General features: G+C 57.1%; 1 protein-coding gene across 4 annotated transcripts in view; it reads right to left on the bottom strand.

Moving 5' to 3' along the window:
* The window catches only part of CHST8 (carbohydrate sulfotransferase 8), a 119576-nt gene that overhangs the window by 53416 nt on the left and 41867 nt on the right, over positions 1-24293 (bottom strand). For 2 of the 4 annotated variants that reach the window (XM_051846727.2, XM_051846728.2), the window contains exon 2: positions 8443-8658. In XM_051846727.2, coding sequence (XP_051702687.2) covers positions 8443-8572 — 130 coding nt within the window. In that variant the 5' untranslated portion in view covers positions 8573-8658. Of the gene's footprint in view, positions 1-8442; positions 8659-12780; positions 12917-20267; positions 20319-24293 lie in introns of those variants that run through there. The other 2 variants (XM_051846730.2, XM_051846729.2) reach the window with 2 other exon arrangements.

Genomic DNA, 24293 nt, shown 5'->3' with positions numbered 1-24293 from the left:
GGCTGGAAATATATACGATGTTCGCAATGCCGTTAGAAGACGCCTGCAGCACACCGACGCCAGAGGATTCCAATAAAACCCACCTGCCCGGGAGAGCAGCAGGCTCCATGGCAACTGAGGGGGCGGCCCCCCTCCCCACGCCTGGGAAGGAGGGTGGGCGGGGCCATCCAGGCTCCAGGAAGGCCAGTAGGCTTTCCTGCCCCCAGGGCCAGCCTGGCTCAGCATCTGGGGGAGGGAGCACTATGGGGTGGCCACTGCACATCCGTTTACTCCATTGCGGTAGCTGGGGCGAGCAGACCCCTGTTGCCCTAGCCTCGCTCCCCAGGGCTTTTGGGGACACGTCCAGACAAAGACAGTTGCCGTAGGTAACACACAAGCGTGGCCCTCAGCACTGGGACAAGCCAGGCAGTGTGTCCTTGGTAATGGGGAACCCACACAACCAGAACAGAAGCCCTGAAGTCAGCGAGACCGAGGAGCACTGGGACTCAGGCTCTGTCCAAGTCTGGCTCTGAGACAGCAGGACAGACGCTCAGCAGGGTCTGCGTGGAGACACCCCCCCCCAAAGCCCACTCAGCTGCTTTTACTGGAAGTCAGCAGCTCAAAAGGGCAAGCAGGCAGCCCACAGCTCCCTCCTCCAGGAAGCCCTCCTGACTCTTCCAGCTCTCACCTCTCAGGCTAGGGCTCACAGCTTGCCTCAGCCTGAGTGTCCCCTGGGTGAACTCTGTGTCTCCCCAGATGCCTCTCAAGGCAGGGCCATGTCTCCCCTCCACTGCCCTAGATGGGAGCCCTGGAGGGAAGGATCCGAGCAGCCTCCCTCCTGCTCAATCTGCAGACTGAGCTCAACTCCACCAGGCGTCCTCCTCCTGCTCTTCCTCTGCCCGTCCGCCCCCTCCTCCCCAGTACAGCTGAGCGGGGGCCTGCAGGGTCTCTTCCACCTGTGCACAAGACCTGCAGCCCAGGTGTGGCGGCTCCAGCGCAGGACAAGGGCAGCCTCTCTGGGCAGAAGCCTGATTCTTTTTTTTTTTTTTTTTTTTTGACAGGCAGGGTGGACAGTGAGAGAGAGAGACAGAGAGAAAGGTCTTCCTTTTGCCGTTGGTTCACCCTCCAATGGCTGCCGCGGCCGCTGATCCGAAGGCAGGAGCCAGGTGCTTCTCCTGGTCTCCCATGGGGTGCAGGGCCCAAGCACTTGGGCCATCCTCCACTGCATTCCCGGGCCATAGCAGAGAGCTGGCCTGGAAGAGGGGCAACCGGGACAGAATCCGGCACCCCGACCGGGACTAGAATCTGGTGTGCCGGCGCCGCAAGGCGTAGGATTAGCCCATTGAGCCACGGCGCTGGCCTAGAAGCCTGATTCTCAACCCCAGCATCCATTATGGCCAGCTTCCAGCGCAGGCTCTGGCTGCCTGGCCTGGTAGCATGCAGCAGACACAAGTCCACAGAGACGCCAGCCCCTCTGGCAGGCAAGGGTCTCCAACAGCCCCTCCCCCCACCCCGCCCACAGGTGCAGGGGAGGGTGGGGCAGGGACCTCCCGCTTCTCTCACCTGGTCCCCTGCTCTGCAGGTGGAGGAGGGGTTACAGGGCAGCCCCACATACCCACACATGAGCATCTCAGGCACTGTAAGCCCTGCATGGGTGGGATGGTCTCCGGCCCCTGCCTGGACCCCTCCCCACCTGGAAGATCTGCCCTGATGGATGGCACCCTGAGCTCCATCTGTCACAGCCTGCAACCCCAGGGTCCTTCCGAGCCAAGACCACTGCCCTTGTCACCCGCCTCACCCTCCCACCCACAAGGCCACCAACTCTGCACCTGGCCCCTAGGTGGCCTGAATCCACCCATCTCCCACTTCCCTGGGCCCGGTCATGTCTTCTGCATCACTCAGGGCCCCCAGCTGGTCTCCCTGCATTTGTCTCTCCCCACTGCTCCCCGGTCACAGCTGCACGACCCGGGGCCGCCCGCAGGTGCTTCTGCAGACTCCCCCGCTCCCCAGGGCACAGGCTGGCTCCTCTGCCAGGCCCCAAGGGCCTGCTGAGCCTAGGCCTGGCTGTGTCCGCGGCCGTGAGTTCAGATCTGTGGGTCGCAGTCCAGCCCCCAATCCACTCGGGCTTCTCCACGTGCCGCACCTTCTCCTGCCTCCCCCAACCTTTATCCACGCCGTTCTCTCAACCCGGGCTCTGGTCCAGGCCTGGCAGTGCCAATGCCGTGAGTGCCAGGCAGACAGGATGGTGCAGTCCCAGGCAGCTGCCTGAGGGCACATCCCAGCTCAGAGGCCCGGAAGCTGTGGCTTTGGGCATGGTCCTCAACCTCCCCGGCCTCAGTAGTTACATCTGACAAATGGTACACTGGTAATGAACTCATGGGGGTTTTAAGGCTTGAGTAGTAAGTACATGTCAAGGGCTCGTGACAGTGCCAGGCACACAGTGAGGGCTGCAGAGTGGCTGCTGGGATTGGTATTTGCTTCTGCGTCGCCCCAGGGATGCTGGGCACTTTGTCTGTAAACAGAAATCCAAGAGTGACACAAGGGCCAGCGTTGTGGCACAGCGAGTGACATCATCCCACATCAGAGTGCTGGTTTGAGTCCCGGCTACTCCGCTTCTGACCCAGCTCCCTGCTAATGGGCAGCGGCGCAGTGGTTTAAAGACCTGGCCTGCTGCGCCCTCATCCTGTATGGGCTCTGGTTCGAGTCCTGGCTGCTCCACTTCTGATCCAGCTCTCTGCTATGGCCTGGGAAAGCAGTAGAAGATGGCCCAAGTTGGCGGGCCCCTGCACCCACGTGGGAGACCCGGAAGAAGCTCCTGGCTTTGGATTGGCACAGCTCCAGCCGTTGCGGCCAATTGGGGAGTGAACCAGTGGATGGAAGACCTCTCTCTCGCTCTCTCTCTGTAACTCTGTCTTTAAAATAAATAAAATAAATCTTAAAAAAGAAAGAAAGAAAGCAGCAGAAGATGGCCAATTGCTTAGGGGCCTGCCCCCTACATGAGAGACCCGGATGAAGTTCTTGGTTCCTGGCTTCAGCCTGGCTAAGTCCTTTTGGGAGTGAACCAGCAGATGGAAGATCTCTCTCTCTCTCTCTTTTTCAAATAAATAATTCACTTTGGGAAAAGAAAAAAAAAGAATGGCCCACGTTAAAGTGTGCACAGTGCAGAGCACCAGTCCCAGTACGTGGTAACTGCGCAGTCAGCACTGCTTCTCATCATCATCTTCATCATCTGTCCAAGGAAGGCCCCAGGGCAGGCCATGGACCAAGAAGCCTCCGGGGCAGCCAGTCCCTCTGTCTGTATGAGGAGGAGTCTTCGCCGTCCACCCAGGCTGCCAACCGCCCCCCCTTCAACTCTAGGAAAGAGCAAAGAGCTAGCAAACGTGGAGGAGGGTGGGGAGGAGAGGCACTTAAAGAAAATTCACTCCACGAAAGCAAAATATCAAAAAAAAAAAAAATAGGGAACTATCAACAGGGTGCTAGTAACAGAATCTGTACTGTAAGGTCCTTTTTTATATAGCCACGAATAAACCGATCAATTCACCATTCACTTTGGCTTCACGGGTCACCGACAATGACTCACCTGGCCCCATTAAAACAAATCCATTCCACTTACAGCAAAGAAGAAGGAAGGGTGAAATGAGGGCATGGCCACTGTGTAACCCCTAGGGGACGGCCGGACCTAGGTACGTGCACTGATGGCAGCTGAGGGACATCACGGGACAGCCGGGCAGACGTGAGCCTCCCGACGGGACACGACTCGCGCCTGGATTCTTGCCAGAAGAGAAGAAAACCTCGGATGTGCACGTGACTAAGGTGCAAGATTTACCTAGCGAGTCGGGAACAAACAGAAACTGCCGAGAAAGTCTCCAAACAGGCACAGACAGCAGAACCCCAACTGTGGGAAATGCTAGAGGACCCACAGCCCAGCTTCCACCCCTAAGCAAGCCTCAGAGAAATAAGAAAGGAGAGGGAAGCTCACAGATTGAGAGAGACATAAAAAACTCACCAACCAACCGCGATGCGTGGGTTTACCTGGATACCGGACAACCAAGCAGAACGAAGGTGCTCACAGTGGTGCAATGACTAGAAATTTGAACCCTGGGGCCGGCGTTGACCCTGGCAGCACCGTCTCTAGTCCCGGCTGCCCCACTGCCCTGCTAATGTACTGAGAAAAGCAGCAGAAGATAGCCTAAGTGCTTGGGCACCTGCCACCCACGTGGGAGACCCGGATGAAGCTCCTGGCTTCAGCCTGGCCCAGCACTGGCGGTTTCGGCCATTTGGGATGTGAACCAGCAGATGAAGATCAATATCTTGGGGCCGGCGCTGTGGTGCAGCGGGTTATGCCCTGACCTGAAGTGCCAGCATCCTATATGGGTGCCGGTTCTAGTCCCGGTTATTCCTCTTCCGATCCAGCTCTCTGCTATGGCCTGGGATAGCAGTAGAAGATGGCCCAAGTCCTTGGGCCCCTGCACCCATGTGGGAGACCCAGAAGAAGCTCTTGGCTCCTGGCTTCGGATCAGCGCAGCTCTGGCTGTTGCAGCCATCTGGGGAGTGAACCAGTGGATGCAAGACCTCTCTCTGTGTTTCTACCTCTCTCTTTAACTCTGTCTTTCAAATAAATAAAATAAATCTTTTTTTTTTTAAAAAAGATCAATATCTCTCCCTCCCCACTTTCTTTCTCTCTTCCTCTCTTTCTGCCACTCTACCTTTTTTTTTTTTTTTTTTTTTTTTAAAGCCAGGAGCTTCTTCCAGGTCTCCCATGCAGGTACAGGGGCCCAAGGACTTGGGCCATCTTCTACTGCTTTCCCAGGCCATCGCAGAGAGCTGGATCAGAAGAGGAGCATCCGGGACTAGAACTGGCGCCCATATGGGATGCCAGCGCTTCAGGCCAGGGCATTAACCTGCTGCACCACAGCGCCAGTCCCTGCAACTCTACCTTTCAAAAAAGAAAGAAAGAAAGAAAGAAAAAAATTTGAACACTAACTGGATAGTTGATGACATCAATTTGCTATTAAGGCACTGGTTTAGTGGAAACCTTTAAAAAGAGTTCTTATCTTTTATCTGAGAGCCACACTGAGATGCTGATGGCTGGACTGATCTGATATCTGAGATTGGCTTCAGAATCAGAGAGAAGGAGGCAAGTGGACAGGGGATGCAGATGGAGTCAGGGGCACGGGCTTGGCTGCGTGAGTCTAATCCACTCTGGCTGTTTAGAATCAAACGCCCCTCGAGAATCAGTTCCCAGGGAAGGGTGCGCCCCCCACTCAGTCTGCCCAGAGCTAGCGTTTGTTTTCCCCATTTCTGACCTGGATACTGAGTCTCACGTCCTTGGATAAGAAGTGAGTTTCCAGAGGGCAGATGTCCTGGCCTTAGACCCTGACCACGCTTGCTGAGCACTGGAAGATAATTGTAACAGGAGAGGTCAGTTCTGCGACAACACGGGAAAATCTGATCTTAGCATGCAGGTAGCTGGACAGCTCATTCCTGTCTTGAAAAGTCTGACTTAAAATATAGTAAAGCATTTTTAAAAAGGATTATTTGTTTTCATTCTACTTGAAACGCAAGAAGACAGCGAGACAGACAGAGAGATTGTCCAACTGATGGTCTATTCACCCAAAACCCAAAACAGTCAGGAGCCTGGGAGCTCCAGCTGAATCTCCCACATGGGCGGCAGGAAACCAAGCACTTGAGCCGTCACCTGCTGCCTCCCAGGGTGTGCATTAGCAGGGAGCAACCAGGACTTACACCAGGCATTCTGCAGTGAGGCATGGATGTCCCCAGCAGCAACTAAACCACCGGCCAAGTGCCCACCCTGCAAGGTTTTATTTTGAATGTGGTTGGTTTCCAAAAGTGGGCAACCCCACAAGACCCCCTCTTATGCAAGGGCAGGTGAAGCTGGCTGGCAGGTCCAGGAGAAACTCAGGTGCTGTTGACACCCAGTAGCTGCATGGGCAGGACGTGCAAAATGCCAGATGCTGGGGGCAGCCCGAGCAACAGAGAACTTCTGCCGCCTTCTTCGACTTGCTCCTGCATTTCCACCTGCCCACCCGCTGCCTCCCGCCTTTGTGGGGCCACCACAGAGAACTCACGTCTCCCAGAAAGTTTAAGCCACTGTGCGGCCTTTCCCGTCCAGTGGCCTGGCTTGCATCCACACTTGCCGTGGACAGAAGTCCACGGGGAACAGCATGCCAGCAGCCCCTGGGGCCACTCAGCCATGCAACCGGACAGAGACGCTTTGTAAGCACTGGTTTCCAACAGATAAATGTAATCAAGGTTTATATGCTCAGAGAAGCCAACAGGATGGGATTGTTTCACTCCAAAGATCAGAAGAAAATTGTAACTAATGTTGTGGAAAATTACTTTGATATTGCTTTCTCAGTACCGAATCACAATTAGGCGGCTGTGAGAAGTACAGGGGAAGAATAAATGAATAGTAACAAATCAACACAAACAGCCTGTGTCAGGGGCGCTTTGCTCAGGGAAAGTAACGTAAGCATTACTTAAAGTTTTATGACTGTATTTGGTGAGGGACGCATAGAACCTCAAGGTTGCCCTTCACCTGACTCGCGGCCGGGGTGGTCCTGCTGCCTGCCTGGTTGGAAAGAACGGGCCTCAAGACCTACACCTGCTCCTGCCGGGGCCGGCCAGCTGCAGAGACTCTTACCTCAGCTTCATACCATTCTACACACCCTGCCAGCCAGAGGCTCTGAGCCCCGCCCCGGAAACCCCAGCTGGCCCGAGAGTCCCCAGCCCACCTGGAACCCGCACACACGTGCACTTGGGCAGCTGTGCAGGACAATGCTGCTTTGCGTGAAGAGCATGAGTTCACCGCTTGCAGAAGCAAGTTCTCTGCTTTGCCAGCTGGCTGTGGCCCTCAAGCCAGCAACCACGGGAACACAGAGCTTGGGCCCTGGAGGGTACCGATGATGGCTCATGACGGCCGTGCCAGGGACACACAACAGACCACACTCAAGCCAAGGCTCCTCCCCCAGAACGCAGACACCGGACAGCTGGACTCCCTGCCCCTGTGTGTGTGTGTGTCCCACCCCCAGGCATGCACCAAGGACACGCGGCGCTGTTCACCCCAAGCAGGGTCTGAGTGCCCTTGCACAGACAACACAGGAGCAGAGAGGATACTGCTCCAGGGCCCTGCTCTGCCGCTGCGTTGTCATCGGCTATTCTAGGCTCCTAAGAGGCTGCAAAGTCCCCACAGGGCGGTCAGCTTGGTCATGTGCACGGGCTGCTTCAGGAGGACAGGAGCAGCCAAACCTGCTTCCACCAGCCGTCAGCCATGGGGGTCTGGCCAGGCGTGCGTCAGCACCGATGACTCGTCCGCCACCTCCCAGGGGCGCCTGGCTGTGGCCGCCTCTCACTCACCCTCTGTGATGCAAGAAACAACTCATAGCCTCCCCCACACAGGGCCTCTGGCAGCAGCTGCCAGGCCTGGGCCGGGCTCTGGCCTCCCCTCCCCTCCCCTCCCGGGGCCCAGGCCCTCAGCCCGTGCTTAAGGCCTCCTGTGTGCAGAGGGAAAACCAGGAGGCGAGGACCTGCAGAGGAGCAGGTGCAGCTCGGCTGAGAGAGTGAGCCAGTGAGAGCCCTGGGTGTGGCTTGGGGAGGCGGCTGCAGCCTGGGGACCCTCACGTCTGCCCGAGGGCAGGCACCCCTAGGCTGTGCGCCCCATCCCCTTGCTCTTTCACTCTCATCTGTCCCTCACGACTATCCCTCCTGTGTCTGGGTCACAGTGAGCCGGGGAGGGCGTGTGTGTGTGTGTGTGTGTGTGTGTGTGCTTGGATGGGAAGGGGTGTCTCTGGGTGGGCATGAGCATACGCAGGCCCCAGGGCATGTGGACTGTGAGTGGGGGGTCAGGGGAACCTCCCCTACCAGGGCCTACTGCTGAGACTCGTGGGTGCCGGTGCCTGGAAACCCTGCTTTCCTTTCCTCTCTGAGCAAGAGGCAGGTGCCGATAGGAGCAGGCCTGGCCCCACAAAGCCAGGAAGTGCCCAGGAGGTACCACTGTGTGCAAGCTACAGGGTCTAGATTCAAGGGGTCCCCAGGACTGGGCAGGGAGACTGAGTCTCCCCTAGAGACGCAGGCTCGGGGAGAAACTGTTCCCCCTCTGATGTCCCACACAATGTGGAAGAGGGCCCGAAAGCTGGCAGACTCCTCCTTAGAGGCAACCACTTCCTGGACAGATGGGCAGCGTGGTCATCATTCTTCAGAGGGTCACCTGCTGCTATGCGCTGGCTGCAGGTCAGAGGTCAGAGCCCCGGCACGGGTGGCCTGACACTAGACACAGCTTTGCCATATTGATACTGAGGCCTGGCACAGGGAGGTCAGGACCCTTGCTCCTCCTGCTGGGGGTCTCCTCCCCCAGACCCAGCAGGCCAGGGCAGCCGTGGAGGCCTGCACCTTGGGTGGGCAGGCTGGGAGCCAGCTTCCGCAGGGTCAAGTGCAAGGACTCACCTGGCGCCTGCTGGGGCGCGAGCTCCGTGGGGTCCTGCAGGCTGACAAAGAGCAGGAGGCCTGCAGCTCCGAACAGCAGGATGGACGAGAACATGCAGGCCAGCCGCATGGTGCTGGGTCGCGGGGTCATCCGGGGCACACGCCGGGGTCACCTCTGGGGTGCGGGAGGTGCCTTCTTCCCTCATCGTCCACACCAAGCATCCATCAGGCCGAGGGCTGCAGGGCAGAGGATGAGTAAGGGTCAGAGCATGTGGGCGGGTTGAAGCCCCCTCCCCACGGTAACCCCAGGAATCTCTAGGCCCCTCCAGAACATACTCAGGCGTCTCTGCCACCTTTCCAAGTCTAGGGAGGCTGAAGGAAGTCCCAGTGCAATCTGTGGCCGGGACACTAACTTCTCCCTCGGGTCCCCGGCATCCCAGCAGAACCACAGGGAGAGACAGGCTCTGGCCCCTGCCTGCGTGTGTCCAGTCGGGAGCCCTGAGATACGCCATCCCCAAGTCAGTGACCAGCCGCCATGCTCCCACACTGCCCAGTATCCCTGAGCTTCTGGGCAAACACATGGCTCCCTGGACAGGGATCTGGGTACAGGCCAGAATCTAGGCCCCTGTCCCCAGCAACTGGCCAGGCAGATAGGGACGCCCTTGGATCTGCACCCACCCGACTCCTCACTGTAGTGTGCTGGGGACATGGTCTCCATTGAGCAGGAGGTTTTTTTGTTTTTGTTTTTATTTTTTTTAGACAGTGAGAGAGAGAGAGACAGAGAGAAAGGTCTTCCTTTTTCTGTTGGTTCACGCCCCCAACGGCCGCTGCGGCCAGCGCACTGCACTGATCCAAAGCCAGGAGCCAGGTGCTTTTCCTGGTCTCCCATGGGGTGCAGGGCCCAAGCACTTGGGCCATCCTCCACTGCCTTCCTGGGCCACAGCAGAGAGCTGGCCTGGAAGAGGAGCAACTGGGACAGAATCCGGCACCCCAACCGGGACTAGAACCCGGGGTGCCGGCGCGGCAGGCGGAGGATTAGCCTAGAGAGCAGCGGCGCAGGCTGAGCAGGAGGTTTTGAGAAGCTTCCAAACACAGAGGATGTTCAGGCACAGACCGGTGCCCCCACCACCAGGCACAGCTCTCCTCCCTGGCAGCCTGGATGGGCAGGTGGCGACCGAGGCCTACGGAATCATCGCTGAAGCTCTGGCCAGTCCAGGGTTGTCCCTGATTCCCCAGTCCTTGGCCAGGAGCTGACACAGGACAGGTGGGCCCGGCGTCTCGTGGATGCCAGGCGTGGAGGCTCAGAGGCTGGGCACTGACATCACTCTGGCCCCTGCTGATGGACACTTGCTGCTCTGGTCGTGGCGCACTCAGGGCGTGTCCACGTGACTTGCCCTCACCCTGGTTCCTCCCACAGGGCGGAGGAAGGAATGCTCAATATCCCAAATTCCAACCAGCAGCCCCCCTGGGCAGGGCTGTGGATCAACACGGAAGCACCCCAAGGCCACGTGCCTGAAGTGGGATAAACGTGGGTGCAGCAGGTAGCAGGTGGCAAGGAGGGCTCTACAACAGGCAGCAGGTGTCTGGGCACCTCCCCTCCCCGTCACCTGGCCCTGCTGGCCCAGGTCTAGGAAAATACCCACCTCCTCTACCCAAGGAGCCTGCCACAGCTTCCTCACCCTGGCACAGGGCAGTGCCGGGGGAGGAGGGGCAGGGGCAGGTCCCAGCGGCTCTGAAACCACAGGTAGGTGGTGGCCGGCTCGCCGCATGCACCAGGATGTTCCCTTGGCCACAGCCCCTCTGATTATCTCCCTGTGTCCAGCAGGAGGAGGAGAGCCGCCCCTCCCCCGCCTGGGACCGGCTCGCCGCGCAGCAAAGCTCAGGGGCCGCGGAGTGTAAATTGCAGGTTTGGGTTTCTCCCCTCTGCAGTCTCTGTAATTATTTTTTCACTCAGTTAACTTTAATTAACCTGCCTCGGGCCTCTGTGCGCTTGGCGGTGGGCTCCCTGGACTGTGCCGGGCAGGTGGTTCCCACGACCTCCTTGGCTTTTATGTGCAGAAGGCAGCACCAGCTGGGCTCTCTCCGCTCTGGAGGCGGATCCCGGCTTTCCGCTGGCCCCTGTCACCAAGAAACACCGCTGCCTTCCGCCGTCAACCAGGGCCACCCCGGCCCTGCTTGCAGTGAATGTAAATGGACAGCCACGTGTCCTTGAGAGCTCCCTGTGTGGGGCTGGGGCCTTTCCCTCTGTGGCTGCCCGGGCGGGGCTGGCTTATGGGCCTGCAGCGGCATAGCCTTGGGGTCTCCTTGCCGGGCAGGGCCACTGTCAGTGAGCCCCTCTCCAGGGCCCTGTGTGCAGGGTCTGGGCCATGAGCTGCTGCCTCGATCCAGCTCCTGGGGAAAGACGGGCGACACGGGGCAGGGGAGTTGGTCTCTCTGACCCTCACTCAGTCCCCCACCAACAATGGGTTGAAACCCCTGGGATGCCTGGCAGTCACAGAAAGGAGTTAGAAGAGTGGAAATGACATCACACACAGGTGCAGTGAGGACCAGGCCTCTCCGGAGCAGCAGCTGCTACTGGGCAGGTTCACACACGCACCCCCCACATGAATACATGCACACCCATGCACACAATGCTTGCAATACACACATGCCATGCAATGCAATGCACATGCAATATGCAACACACATAAATACATATGTGTGAACACACGTGTGTGTACACACGCACATGTGCATACATGCATGAATATACAATGCACACGCCTACACACATGAATACACATGCACACACATTAATACAACAACATGTGTACACACATGCACACATGAATATACACATACATGAACACAGCTGCATACATGTGCACACACACAGCTGACGGCCACCAGCTGTAAAGAGGCTGTCACCAGCCCCTGATTATGCCAACTACGGTGGGGGCTTACTTCACAGGGGCGTCCTGAGTCAGACCCCAGGAGTTCAACCTGTGCAAGCAGCCTCCGACATCGAGACACTCACTGTACAAGGAGGGAGCGAAGGAGAGAAGGACGGACAAGCTCGAGGCTAGTGCGCAGAGCATCCCAGCAAAGTGGCTAAGGAAGGGCTCCCCAGTACTGGCCCAGGGACTCTTAGATGGACAAAGGGAACTTGGGAGCATGTGTGGTCATCACCCCAGTTCTGTTCGGTAGCTGGTGCTGTGGCAGAGGCCACAGAGGAGCCTGGGGGTTCCCTGTCCCCAGTCTGTCACGTGGTTGCTGCTCAAGCCATAACAGACTTCGCTGTCAGACTGAGGGGGTTCCCGGTAGCCTGTGGCCGCCATGCCCACCACACAGAGCTAGGATGAGGCCAATCCCCGCCCCCAAGGCTGGCAGAGAAGACGACTCCGGCTGACCTTGCCCTGGAACATCAGCTGCGTGTGTTTCTCCTTTTCCAAGGCCGTCTTCTCTATGGGCTCCCAAGACAGCAATGGAGCCCGGTGCACACCCAGGGAGGCTGGCGTAGGAGCTGCACGTGCCTCCGCCCTCCCCAGCCTTTGAGCTCCAGACCCTGCCTTTCCCGCCGGGCTCCCTCTCACTAAGGACCATCTGAGCAGCTAACTCGGCTCCAGAAAAATTCGGGGATCACAGATTCCACTAACCGGCCCTCCTGGGTGACACTTGCAACGTGGCTGAGTCTTCATGCCCCACGGATTCCACAGCAAGCTCCCGCCCCCAAGATGGGGGCAACAGTCAGCAACAGTCCACTGGACACTCCGGAGTGCGTCCACTTCTGCTCCCCAGTGTCCCCCGAGGGTCCTTATCTTCAAAGTCACATGTCAAGGTCGCGGGGTTCCAAGGCCATCTGCCTCCCTCTCTGGGGAGCTGAGGGGATGCCTGGGAGGTGGACTCTAACCTGTCACCAGATGGGGTCTGGCTTCCCCTGGGGCCCTGAAAATACATCCACAAGCCTGGGCCCCCACTGAGACCACACACCACTGCGCAAAGCGTCACACTCAGCGCCCACAACAAGGACCCTCCCCTCCCCGTCCGTTCCAAGACCCACAGACAACCAGAAATTCACATAACTGGGGGCAGGGCTCATGCAAGAAAAACAAGGAGGCTCACTGAGCTCACAGGAGCTCCCGGCCTCCCCGTCATTCCCAGTCTTCCCAACAGCCTCGCTCCCCGAGGCCTGAATGGCGTCACCAATTTTCACTTAAAAAAAAAAAATCCAATTAATCTTGTAAACACCTCCTGGGGCCCAGGGCAAGGCCAGGAAGTCCTCCTATTTCCTTATTTATTTGATTTAAAAATGTGTCTCTTTGGGGAAATTGATTTCGGGGCACAAGCAAGGACTCGGGAATTCAGCCAAAACACACGCACCTCCAGTGGCGACCGGCCGGCGGGCAGGCAGACGGACGGACGCACGGATGGCTCCAAGGACAGCTGGGTTGCGGCTGCTCCAAGGCCTGGACGTGCCCCCAAGCACCCAAGGGACCCTCTGCTCCCGTGCCCTACTCCAGGCAGCAACCTGGGCGCAGCCACGTGGTCAGCGGGCCCCGGGCCTGGGAAAGTTCCCCGTCTGCCTGTCTCCTCGCACGGGCAGGAGTGAACAATGACGTCCCTCCCAGCTGAGGGCTCCGGGAGAAGCAGCCGGGAGAGAGGCTGCTATGGCAACTTGAGGAGAACAGAGCCAGGCACTGCCGTCACCTTGAATCCGGCACCGTGCCTTCTGCCGCGGCGCACAGGGGCCCCGGCGGCCGGGCACTGGCGGCTGACCCCTGGCCGCCGCATCATCTGCTCCTCGCCGGGCGGAGCGCACAGCCCAGTCCCCGGAGAGCACCACCTCCATCTGTTTTCTCAGACTACTTCTCTTCCCTGTGTGCCGCTCTGGCTGACTTCGGAGACGGGCGCTTCTCGATTTCAGCTCATTAAAATCCTGCAGCTAATTAAAACCGCTCTAACGGCGGCGGCGGCGAACTCCAGGACGAGTCCCTCCAGCTTTTATGCGTAGGCATAAAGTTGCAATGCTCTCTGAGGCTGATGGATGGCCCCAAGAGTTCAGACTCGGAGATGCAAGATCAGGTCTGCTCCTGCCCCACCCTGACTGCTGGGGCTGGGGTTGGGGGTGGGGACGGGAGCGCAGCTGTACCCCACTCCTTGGAGAAGGGGAGGCAAGTCCCCCACCATCCACTCCCCTGTTACAAGGCAGGGCTCCCTTGGAGAGCCCCCTAGACCGACTGCAGCAAGCAGAAAGGGCATCCGTCTGAGGGTGGAAGTCAAGGTGCATATCAGACCCCTCTGGTCCTGAGGCCCTGCCTCCCTAGCAACACTGCAGCCCAGCCTCCCACCATCCTGAACACAGAGAGGGGCTGAGTGGAGGCCAAGAGGGCCTGCAGACACGCTGCCCTGGCCAGAGGGCCCCAAGAGCCACAGGCCCCCTCCCCTGTTAGGACTAGAATCGCACCTCGGATGCCACCTCTGCCCAGGACTTCTCAGCATTGAAGTGGTGCAGGGTAGGGATGAGTAATTCTGCAGGTAGAGGCTGAGTCCCTCCTCTCCCCCTGCTGCGGCTGAGTCTGCAGGGTCCACTCATCATCCCGAAGCCGAAGCCGCAAGCGCGGGCACCTGGGCCCCGCCCCTCCCCTACTGGGTGGCAGCCTCGCCTCCTCTCTGCATTCCTGGCACTCAGCACGGTGCCTGGCACAGCCACAGCCGCGGGGATCAATAATGACTGATGCATGTGGGAGGGGGGCCGACTGGAGGGAGGCACTCCACGGACCTGGAATTTTTAAAAGGTCACTTATGTTTCAGGGAGCTGCAGGTTTGTTTTGATCAAATCGAGGTTGGAATCAGGACCGCAAGTAACTGAATCCCCTGAGAACAGAGGAGGCGAGGAAGTGATGCTCCTCCCTCCCTCCCGGGACTCCGAGGCACCCGAGCCACGCCCTCCGTCAGGGCACAACAGACTGCAGGTTGCAGGGCTGGAGACTAACATACTTTTCTTTTTAATATTTATTTTATTTATTTGAAAGAGTTACAGACAAAAGTAGAGCCAGAGAGAGAGAGAGAGAGAGAGAGGTCTTCCATCCGCTGGTTCACTCCCCAAATGGCCACAACGGCCAGAGCTGGGCTGATCTGAAGTCAGAAGCTTCTTTCGGGTCTCCCACGTGGATGCAGGGGCCCAAGGACTTGGTCCATCTTGTGCTGCTTTCCCAGGCCACAGCAGAGAGCTGGATCAGAAGTGGAGCAGCTGCGACATGTACTGGCACCCATATGGGATGCTGGTGCTGCAGGTTGCGGCTTTAACCCCACTAACATACCTCTAAAGATAAACGTGGATGCTAGCTGGCGCAGCGGCTCACTAGGCTAATCCTCAGCCTTGCGGCACCGGCACATAGGGTTCTAGTCCTGGTCGGGGCGCCGGATTCTGTCCCGGTTGCCCCTCTTCCAGGCCAGCTCTCTGCTGTGGCCAGGGAGTGTAGTGGAGGATGGCCCAAGTCCTTGGGCCCTGCACCCCATAGGAGACCAGGAGAAGCACCTGGCTCCTGCCATCGGATCAGCGCGGTGCGCCAGCCGCAGCGCGCCGGCCGTGGCGGCCATTGGAGGGTGAACCAACGGTAAAAAGGAAGACCTTTCTCTCTGTCCCTCTCTCTCACTGTCCACTCTGCCTGTCAAAAAAAAAAAAAAAAGTGGATGCTAGCCCCGTATGCAGATGCATATACACAGGCATGATACTTGCACAAGCAAACACGAGGGGACTTCCAAACTTCATAGAAAATGGAATTAAATGAAGTGAATTTTGGTTCAAATAAAAGTGAAGTCCATGCGTGATCTTTTCATAGCATGGGTTTCCCACAAACTTTGATATTTTTTATTTATTTGAGAGATACAGACAAAGACAGATATCGAGAGCTCACATCCAGAGTGCACATCTGCTGGTTTACGCCCCTCCCACCTGCAAAAGCCAGGGCTCAGTGTGAGCAGAGCCAGAACCTGGACCAGAACCCAGGTTTCCCACATGGGTGGCAGAAGCCCAGTTACGGGAGCCATCACCTGCTGCTTCCCGGACTATGCAACATCGGCCAGCGGGAATCGGGAGCAGAGCCAGGCCTGCAGACGGATGGGGGTCGGTGGCATAACAGCGGGGATGCACTTACTGCCATGGACTGGACGCCTAGAAATCGTTATGGTGATACATTCTATGGGAAGTATATTTAACTACAACAAAACAAATCAACGAAGGCGGCCTGAGCAAAGCAGTGGATGTCACAAGACAGACACCAGACCCTGCGTGGACGGCCGAGGGCCTGGGCCTGGCTTCCCTCCCGCTGAGCCGTGTGAGTCTCAGGACTTGATTTCTGTCTCTTGGAACTGGTTCTTGTCCAGATTGTATGCTGTAGCTCAGTTCCCAAGTCCCTTGCAGCTCCAGCGTGAGAAGAATGTATTGGGAAACAGAAAAAAAAAAAAAGTACTACCTTGTGGACTTCACTCACGCATGGCCACTCTGGGCCCCGCGACAAAGGTGCCCTTCACCACAGATCTGGGTCACAGCTGTGCCGTGGCCTTGGGAAGGCTGCCAGCGTCTACCTCCCGAGTTCTACACCCTGGGAATGCTGTCCCAGGGTCAGTCAGACCATCCCTGCCACGCTGCTTCCCTCCAGGACGCCTCCGTCCTGGTTTGAGGATCAAAGGCCCTGGCGCAGGTGTCAAACTCCTGCGTTCTCAAGTTCCTTCTGATGGACAAGGTCAGGTTCCTCGAGGCCTGGCCAAGGTGAACCCCGCCTGGGGCTACTTCCTACCTAGGGGACCAGTTCCTCTGTGTGTGAACTACGTTCAGCAGAAATCTCACCAAGAGGACACCGATCCCACTGAAGCCACAGCCACCATCTTTGTTTGAAAGGGCACTGGGAGGGATCCGTGGTGGTGGAGACGCCCTCTGAATCCCTCAGCGTCCATGTCCTGGCTGTGGTCTTGGATGACAGTTTTGGCTGCTGTTACCATTAGGTCAACAATTGAAAGCACACAGGAGATTTCTCTGCATCACTTCTTACAGTTCTATGAGCCTATAGGTAATTGTCTCAAAACAAAAAGTTTCATTTGAAAAAAAAAAAAAAAAGGCAAGCGCTTAAAAGTTACTGGTCTTTCAGCTCACAAACAATGGGAGCAAATTCTGATGTTGTGCACGTAAATAATAGATAAGCATTTTCATGGATCAACACCATCCCCTGTTGTATAAGAAACATTTTAAAGTTAAGAGACTATGCCTTTAATAGGAAAATTTGATGTGTTAGCAACTAATGGTTGATCTTTGTGCATTTTTCAATTGCAAATTGCACTTTAAAAATGCAAACAATTATTAATATTGATTTGGACTAAAACAATATTGAATTTCAATATATTCCCTGCTCTTTTATGAATTACCCCGTGGATACATGGCGATTATGATGAAAGAGTATTTGCATGCCCAATTTCTTCTCGGCGAGGATCCCTGAATGGGGCCGACGTGACCCATGGATAATGAACTTCACAGGGACAGAACTGCCACCAGAGACCTCAGGCAGGACCAGAGTCTTCAGGCGAGACCAGAGTCAGCCGCAGCAGACTTGCAGAGCCACTTCCCCCTCCAACCCCTGCGACAGGGCACAGGCTGCGAACACCCATGCTGGCCTGGAACGGGATTGAGAGCCACAGTTTTTCTAGGAAGGAATGAGCAAGTAGCTGATATTTATCTGCCTTTGTTCATGTTCAAGGCTACACTGGATACTACAGAAACATCCTATTTAGCTTCCACACAATAATCTCTTGAAGTGAAAATTAGTATCCTGATCCATCACGGGTTTTGTTCTCTGTAAGGAGAGGCTGAGATGGAGGTTGGAAGTGCAAGATAGTCACAAAGGGGCAACCTGGGAAGGGAAGAGGGAGGAAGCCGAAGCAAACAGGAAGTCCAGCAGGGACACAGGCCTTGATGGGGGTTCTGGGAGTGGGCAGCACGGGTCAGAGTGCCCCACAGTAGGCAGAAACGGCTGGGCCTTTCCCTGCCACTGCACTGCACAGCTGGACGTAGACTGCCCAGAGGAGGCATGACCTCAGAAGAGGCACTCGGCTGCAGTGGAGGAGGCAGAACCAGAAAGAGCTGCGAGCTGAGGCTGGCTGCTCACCTCACGTCCCGTGGGCGGTCAGCACGTCCCTGCTGTTGAGGATCAGGGTCCACCAGAGGTGGCAAAAGCCCCAGAGAGATGAGACATGCCAAGGTTACACAGTAAACAAGAGCCATCCCAGATCTGTTCGACTCCAACCCCGCCTCTCCGCCCCTGCCGCTGCTTTCCTAAACAAAAGCTTAGATCAGACCGTCCTGACCTTCAGTTACAGAGACACGGAGGTTTGGAGATCTCCAGAGGAACAGGCAGAAAGTTTGGCTGTGTAAGCAAATACACTCAGCTCCCCTCCTCCAGTACCATTCCCGCAGCACACACACACACGTGCATGCGGGCACACAGGTGTGTGCACTCACACACAGGCACACACGTACTCCTGGACAATTATCTCGTTGCTAATGGAAGGCGGGGATACAGATTATTTGGGTTAAGAGTTCCCCTGACAGTACAACCTGGAGAGCAGCTCCGCCCAGCAGAGCCGCTGGGTCTTGCTAAGAGCAGCCGGGGACGCATGAGGCTGCATGGCCAGCCTGCTTTTACTTTTAGAAAGCACTGAGCTATTCACATTTTCCAGCTGCTCTGACATCCATAGCCACAGCAGGGAAAAATTACAGGGAGGAAGAAATTGCATATTTACTCCTCAAAATTGAAAGTTGGGGTATAATATGGACAGAAAGCTGTGTGTGAGTAAGCCTGGGTGCCCTGGCCCCTGGCAGGGGGTGGCCACCTCCAAGCTGCAATCAGCAATCCAGAGACTCCTGAGGAGGAGAGAAAGGCAGGGAGGTTTGACCTCCTTCCAGGGAATCCCTCTCCCTGTGGCTGGCACAAGGAGGCCTTGTGTGTCCGGCTGCCAACAGTGTCTGGTTCTGTGCTCAGACGAGGTATGGTGAGCAGACAGAGCCATCAAGAGTGGGGGCACAAAGGGCTGGCGCTGTGGCACCTAGGGTTAAAGCCCCTGCCTGAAGTGCTGGCATCCCATATGGGCACCAGTTCGAGTCCCGGCTGCTCCACTTCCAATCTGGCTCCCTGCTAATACACCCGAAAAAGCAGCAGGAAATGGCCCAAATCCTTGGGTCCCTGCGCCCACGTGGGAGATCCGGAAGAAGCTCCTGGTGAGAAACCCGGAAAAAGCTCCTGGCTTCGGATTGGCTCAGCTCCAGCCATTGTGGCCATTTGGGGAGAGAACCAGTGGATGGAAAACCTTTCTCTCTCTCTCTCTCTCTGTCCGTCTCCACCTCTCTCTGTAACTCTGTCTCAAAATAAATAAATCTTAAAAAAAGAATGAGCGGGGAAAAAAAAAAGAGGATGGCAAAAGAGAAGGGAGGCTGGCACACTGGGGCCAGACAGGAGCTTTAGCTGCAGTGCTGTGCAATCCAACAGGTGCACTTTGTGTATCTGTAGAGTATGCACATGGTCACCCCCTTTGGAAGCGGGTTGGCCACTCTAAGCTGGCACTCAAGGAGACCACCCCATTCTTGATTTTCCCCGGAGCACTTCTATGAATAGGCTGATTTCTTCCAATCTGAAGGCTCCAAGACTAAGCATAGAGCAGAACAATCCATTCTCCTGGTCTTACCCTGGCTGCTGTGTGGAGGAACAATGTTCCTATGGCCACCAGGCTGGGGACAGGGCTTGGAGTGATCTGGAGTGCACAAGACAGGAGTCTACCTCCTCCACAATGCTCTCCCTAGGACTTCTTCCTGCTGATATATATGTCTCCCCTATCCCACTGGCCCCACAGACACCCCCACTTCTCCACAGGATGCTGGAAATCCAGAAATTTGGGCTCCTCTTAAATCCTCCCTCCCTCCCCCTCCATCCTACTGCAGACTGAGCCTTCTGGCAGGTGTGCTGTCAATGTTTGCCAGACCCCAGTGCTGCTCTGATTCAGCACCTGTGGCCTGGACAGCTCCTCTCAGCTGCAATGGGCCTGAGGGACATCTGCAGGCAGCACCCTGCTCAGAAGCCTCTGAGGGCCTGGGGGCTTCAAATGTCTCAGAGTGGCCCCCAAAGACACAGTCCCCGATGACCTCACACCCTCATCTCTCACCACCCCCTGATGGCCCCAGGCTAGGTGAGGTACCCTCCGATGTGTTCCGAGGGAGCTATTGGGCTTCTCCTTACACGTGGGTAAACCAGAAGGCTACAGTGTAGGGAAGAGAGCTCCTGCTACTGAGCACTCCAGTGGGAGACTCTGGGCATGCTGTTACGTCTCTGAGCTTTGGTTTCCTGATCTGTAAGTAGGTGCCATGGTGGGCTGAGGCCATAGGGCTGTTGGTGAGGGGAGCTGTCCTGGGGTAGAGTGCAGAGCTCTGGGTGGGTGTGTGGGTGGCTGGTGGTCCCCATCCTCTCTCTGCAGGGTGCTTGCTTCTCTACAATCAAGCTCTTCTGACTTCTTGGCTGGTGAACCACACTGGTTTCTTCCTTCCTGAGCCTGCCACCTTGGTCCTGTCCTGGTGGATCCTATTCCTCAGTCTCAAGGACACACACAGAAACCCTGTAAACCTTTGTAAGCCTGGGCATGGTGCACTACGACGTCTGCTTGCCAGGCTGCAGGCAGTCCTCAGCCGGGGAGCATCCCGCAGCAGGACAGCGCACCCAGGGCCCCACACTGTGCCTGGACCACCTATCAGCTGACCACATGAAGGGTCCCTAGAGCTCTGGCATCTCACAAGGTTGCTGAAAAGAAGGCGGGCATGGGTGAAAGCATACCTTTATGATGGATCCCAAAGTAGCTGGACACTGGTCTTCAGGGAACACCTGTCTCTGGAGCAACCCTTCCCTGTCACAACCATATGACACATCAATAATGAACATGTCATTTTAAACGACCCACCCCAAGGCCCTCGGCAGCAGATTCAGATCTTCCAATTTGGAAATTCAGGTTTCTAACTTGAAATTTCCTGACTCTCAAACTGTCTGACAATGCACATTTAATTTGTTTTTTGAAAGATTTATTTATTTACGTGGAAGGCAGAATGCCAGAGAGGGAGAGAAGGAGGGAGAGATCTACATGCTGGTTCACTCTCCCAAATGAGTGCACTGGCAGGAGCTGGGCCAGGCTGAAGCCAGGAGCAGGAACTCCATCCAGGTCTCCCACATGGGTGGCAAGGGCTCAAACACACAGGCCATTCTCCACTGCTTTCCCAGTTGCATCAACAGAGAGCTGGATCAGAAGCAGAGCAGCCAGGACTTGAACCAGTGCTCCAATACGGGACGCCAGCATCACAGGCAGTGGCTTAACCTGCTGCACCACAGCGCCAGCCCCATGTCTAGCCGTGCACATTTTAAAAACTCACCTGAACCAATCAGAACTCAAGTCCTAAACTGCAGCCCACCCCATGCCACCCTTGCACGGCAAGCATAGCTCAGATAGGGGACATTCCCATGACTCCTGGATACAAACAAGGTCTACTGGCTCAAGGAGCTTTGTGCAGACCCACGCTGATGTGTTGATACAAGGGGAGCTCAGGGCAGGCCCACACAGGGAGGACACAGGCAGAGATCTCCAAGCCAAGGCAAGCCAACAACTGCAGCAGCAAATCCTTCCTTCGCAGCTCTCAGAGGGAACCAACCTTGATTTTGGACTCCCAACCTGCAGAGCTGTGAGACAATCAATTTCAACTGTTTAAGCCACCCAGTCTGTGGTGGTTTCTTACTGCAGCCCAAGCTGACTAATTCAGGCCCCACAGCAGGAATGCTTGGCCTTGACCTACAGGGCAACCTCCTCCGTGGGACGGGAAGTTGCCAGGAAACCAGCTCTCGCCTGGCTCAACAGTTGCCTTGAACTGTGTGCAGATGGCGTCTGGCCGAGCATTTGACACACACTGGGTATCGACCAGGATGCGACTGCAGGTGGGTAGCAGAAAACCCTAGGCAGTGCGAATGTTGAGGCCTTGAGACCCAGGTCCTGCCTGTAGCTCTGCTCCTCTCTCCTTGGGGTGCCTTTTATCCTCAGAGGGCTCCCTTCGTGGTTCAATGGCCGCAGCCACAGTGCAGGATACAGGGATCCAAAGAGACAGCCCCATCCCCAACCTGGGAGTAAAACCCCTGGACCTTGAACTGATGGAATATCCTGCATGGGACTGGGAATGCCCCATGACTGGGGCAGGCCTGGGTTGCTGGACCCAGTGGGATGCACCTGCTCCTCCTGGAGCTGGGGGTGGGCTCAGTGCCTCCCAAGCTCAATAAGTAGGAGACAGTGAAGAAGGGGATGTGGAGCTGGCACTGAACCCATGACACGTCCTTTGCTTTGTTCCATTCAACAGCTCAGGGAACCACTGTCACCCTCATTCCACAGCCACCCAGCAAGGTAGCAATGGAGCCGGGACTTGAATTCAGGTCTCCAACCCGCCATCCCCCCCCAGCTTAGCCACAGACTCCTGTGGCACTGGCTCGTGGCTCTCAAGCGGACACCAGCCTCAGTGGGAACTTGAGGGACCATGAGGTGGAGAAGAACTGACAGTCTCGCGCGTGAACACGGCGTGACTGCACACGTGTGCACGCGTGTGTGAATGTGCAGACATGTCTCTGGCTTTGTTTTGTGTGCTGTGGGGAGCATGTGCCAAGCAGATGCGTATGTACACACATGTGTTTCAGAACCTCTCAATCCTCCACCCGTGGCCACTACTGGGAGCAGTCCGGCCCTAGCCAGGCCATGCTCTGCTCCTGAGGACCCCTGAGCAGCCCTCGCCCCAGCTCAGCAGCACTTCCTCCAGGGGGCTGCCCAAGGTCAAGCCCCATTCCGGGCAGAGGAGAGCTGTGGGGGGAGGAGGGGACCTGCCCCACCCAGCCTGGAGGGAGGGCAGTGGGGGGTGGGGTTCAGGAGTGGCAGCTCAGCAGAGCCATCGGTGCCCCCACCGCATTCCCCCTTCACCCCCTCTCCACCCCAGGGTGCATCACTCTGCCGACCCCTGGGAACTGGCAGCTAATTTTCCACGATCATTAGTGATGGGAAGACCTCGGGTTCTGCCTTTAATTAAAGTCAAATGCGGGGCTGAGGCGCGGGGCTGCATGCAGACGTCCTCGTCTCCCTTGTAGAAGCCATATGCAAATAATTAAGCGAGGCACGGAAGCCGTAATTAAAAATTTCACAAACCCCCTCATTAGCTGAGCAGGCTGCACAGAGAAGCGGGACTGCGACCCTCCCCCACGCTCGCGGCAGCTCCTGCAGATGGTTAATTGGGCCTGGGGCAGGGCGGGCCACACCTAGGTGACACTGCACCTGGCAGAGAGCTGGCAGGGCCCCCGGCCCTCCAGGCCAGCCGTGGTGACCGCTCACCTCCATCCCCTGATCCTCTAGCCAGGGACAGTGCTCCCCAGGCAACGCGGGTGAAACCATCCCAGGCTAAAGGGGCACACACAGTTCAGGGCCCTGGTCTCAGAGCTCACAGCCTCCCCAGGCTGCAGCCCCGGCTGGGCAGAGGTGGGCTGCACTGTTGGAAGAGGGGACAAAGGTCTGAGACCAGGCCAGAGGCCCCTCCAGAGGGCGCCCAGAAAGGGGGCAGGCTCAGCAGCCCCTTCCTCTCCCCTCCAGTTGCACATCCTGAGGCCTTTTGAGTCCTTTCATGCGAGCAGATGTGCCCCAGGCCCTACTCAAGACAAGGGCCCTGGGGGACCCCCACACCCCATAAACACGCTCTTGGCTCCAGTTTCACTCAGTAGCCCCAGACCTGGGAGGAAGGGAGAGGGGTGGGAAACACGCCTGGCCTCGCTGGGGCCCCCTCTCCCTGCCCCACCTCGGGGCCCCTGGGCTGCACCCTCGCCACCCCTCCCCCCAAGACAGACGTCATGTCTGGTTCACGTCATGTCCAGAATCGATCCTGCCAGGCGAGCCAGCGAAGGCATGATCTCTACTTCCCACTGACATTTCCAAATGAATATTCACTCGTCGCCATCGCAGCCGCTTGTTTTCTGTCTGGCCTGATGCACGGCACTCCTGGGAAGGAACGAGGCCCACGGGGGCGCTGATCAGCTCGCCTCGGCCCGAGCAGGCTCACAGCAAGGCTCCGGCTCCTCCCGGGTCGTGCGTGTCAGCCGGAGGGGACGGAGAGGCTCCCCTTCTGAGGCCGCGGGGGCCTGCGGAGCTGTCCCACACGGGACATCCTGCCCGGGGCTGTCTTCAGATCCTTGAACTCAGCCCTCTCCAGCTCAGGTCTCACCCTTCTCGGTGGCTCAGAAAGGGTCATTTTTCCTTCTCCCTCTCCACTGCCAGACACAGACCCAGGCGGCCCTGCCCAGGGTCATCGGTCCCCTGCTGGGTCCAGCTGACCATCCATGCCGGTTCTCCTCTTTCCTCACTTTGGTAGTCAGCAGCCCCTTCACCTCCTTTTCCCTCCACTTGTGAGAGCCAAGCAGCCCTGCTCTCGGAGCCCCTGCCCCGCCCTCCGCTCCAGCCCCGCCCACCGCTCCAGCCCCGCCCTCCGCTCCTGCCACGCCCTCAGCTCCTGCCCTGCCCACCGCTCTGGCCCAGGCAGAAGCAGCTGCCTACAATACAAAACCATGGGGCAGTCACACAAACAGGACACAAGGTGTTCGGGTGGGGAGGGGATGACCCCACTTACAAAAAACGCACATAAACGCTACTTCTTGACCCTGTTTTTTTTTTTTTATTCTAATTTATTTTATTTATTTGAAAGCAGAGAAAGAAAGAGAGAGAGAGAGCTCTCCTCTCCACTGGTTCACTCTCCAAATGCCCACAACATCCAGGGTTGGACCAGGCCAAAGGCAGGAACTCAA

Source organism: Oryctolagus cuniculus, chromosome 18 (genome assembly GCF_964237555.1).
Source record: "Oryctolagus cuniculus chromosome 18, mOryCun1.1, whole genome shotgun sequence".
In the NCBI taxonomy this organism is placed as follows: domain Eukaryota; kingdom Metazoa; phylum Chordata; class Mammalia; order Lagomorpha; family Leporidae; genus Oryctolagus; species Oryctolagus cuniculus.
The sequence above is the reverse complement of the archived record's forward strand: the minus strand, read 5'-3'. Positions and strand labels throughout refer to the sequence as shown.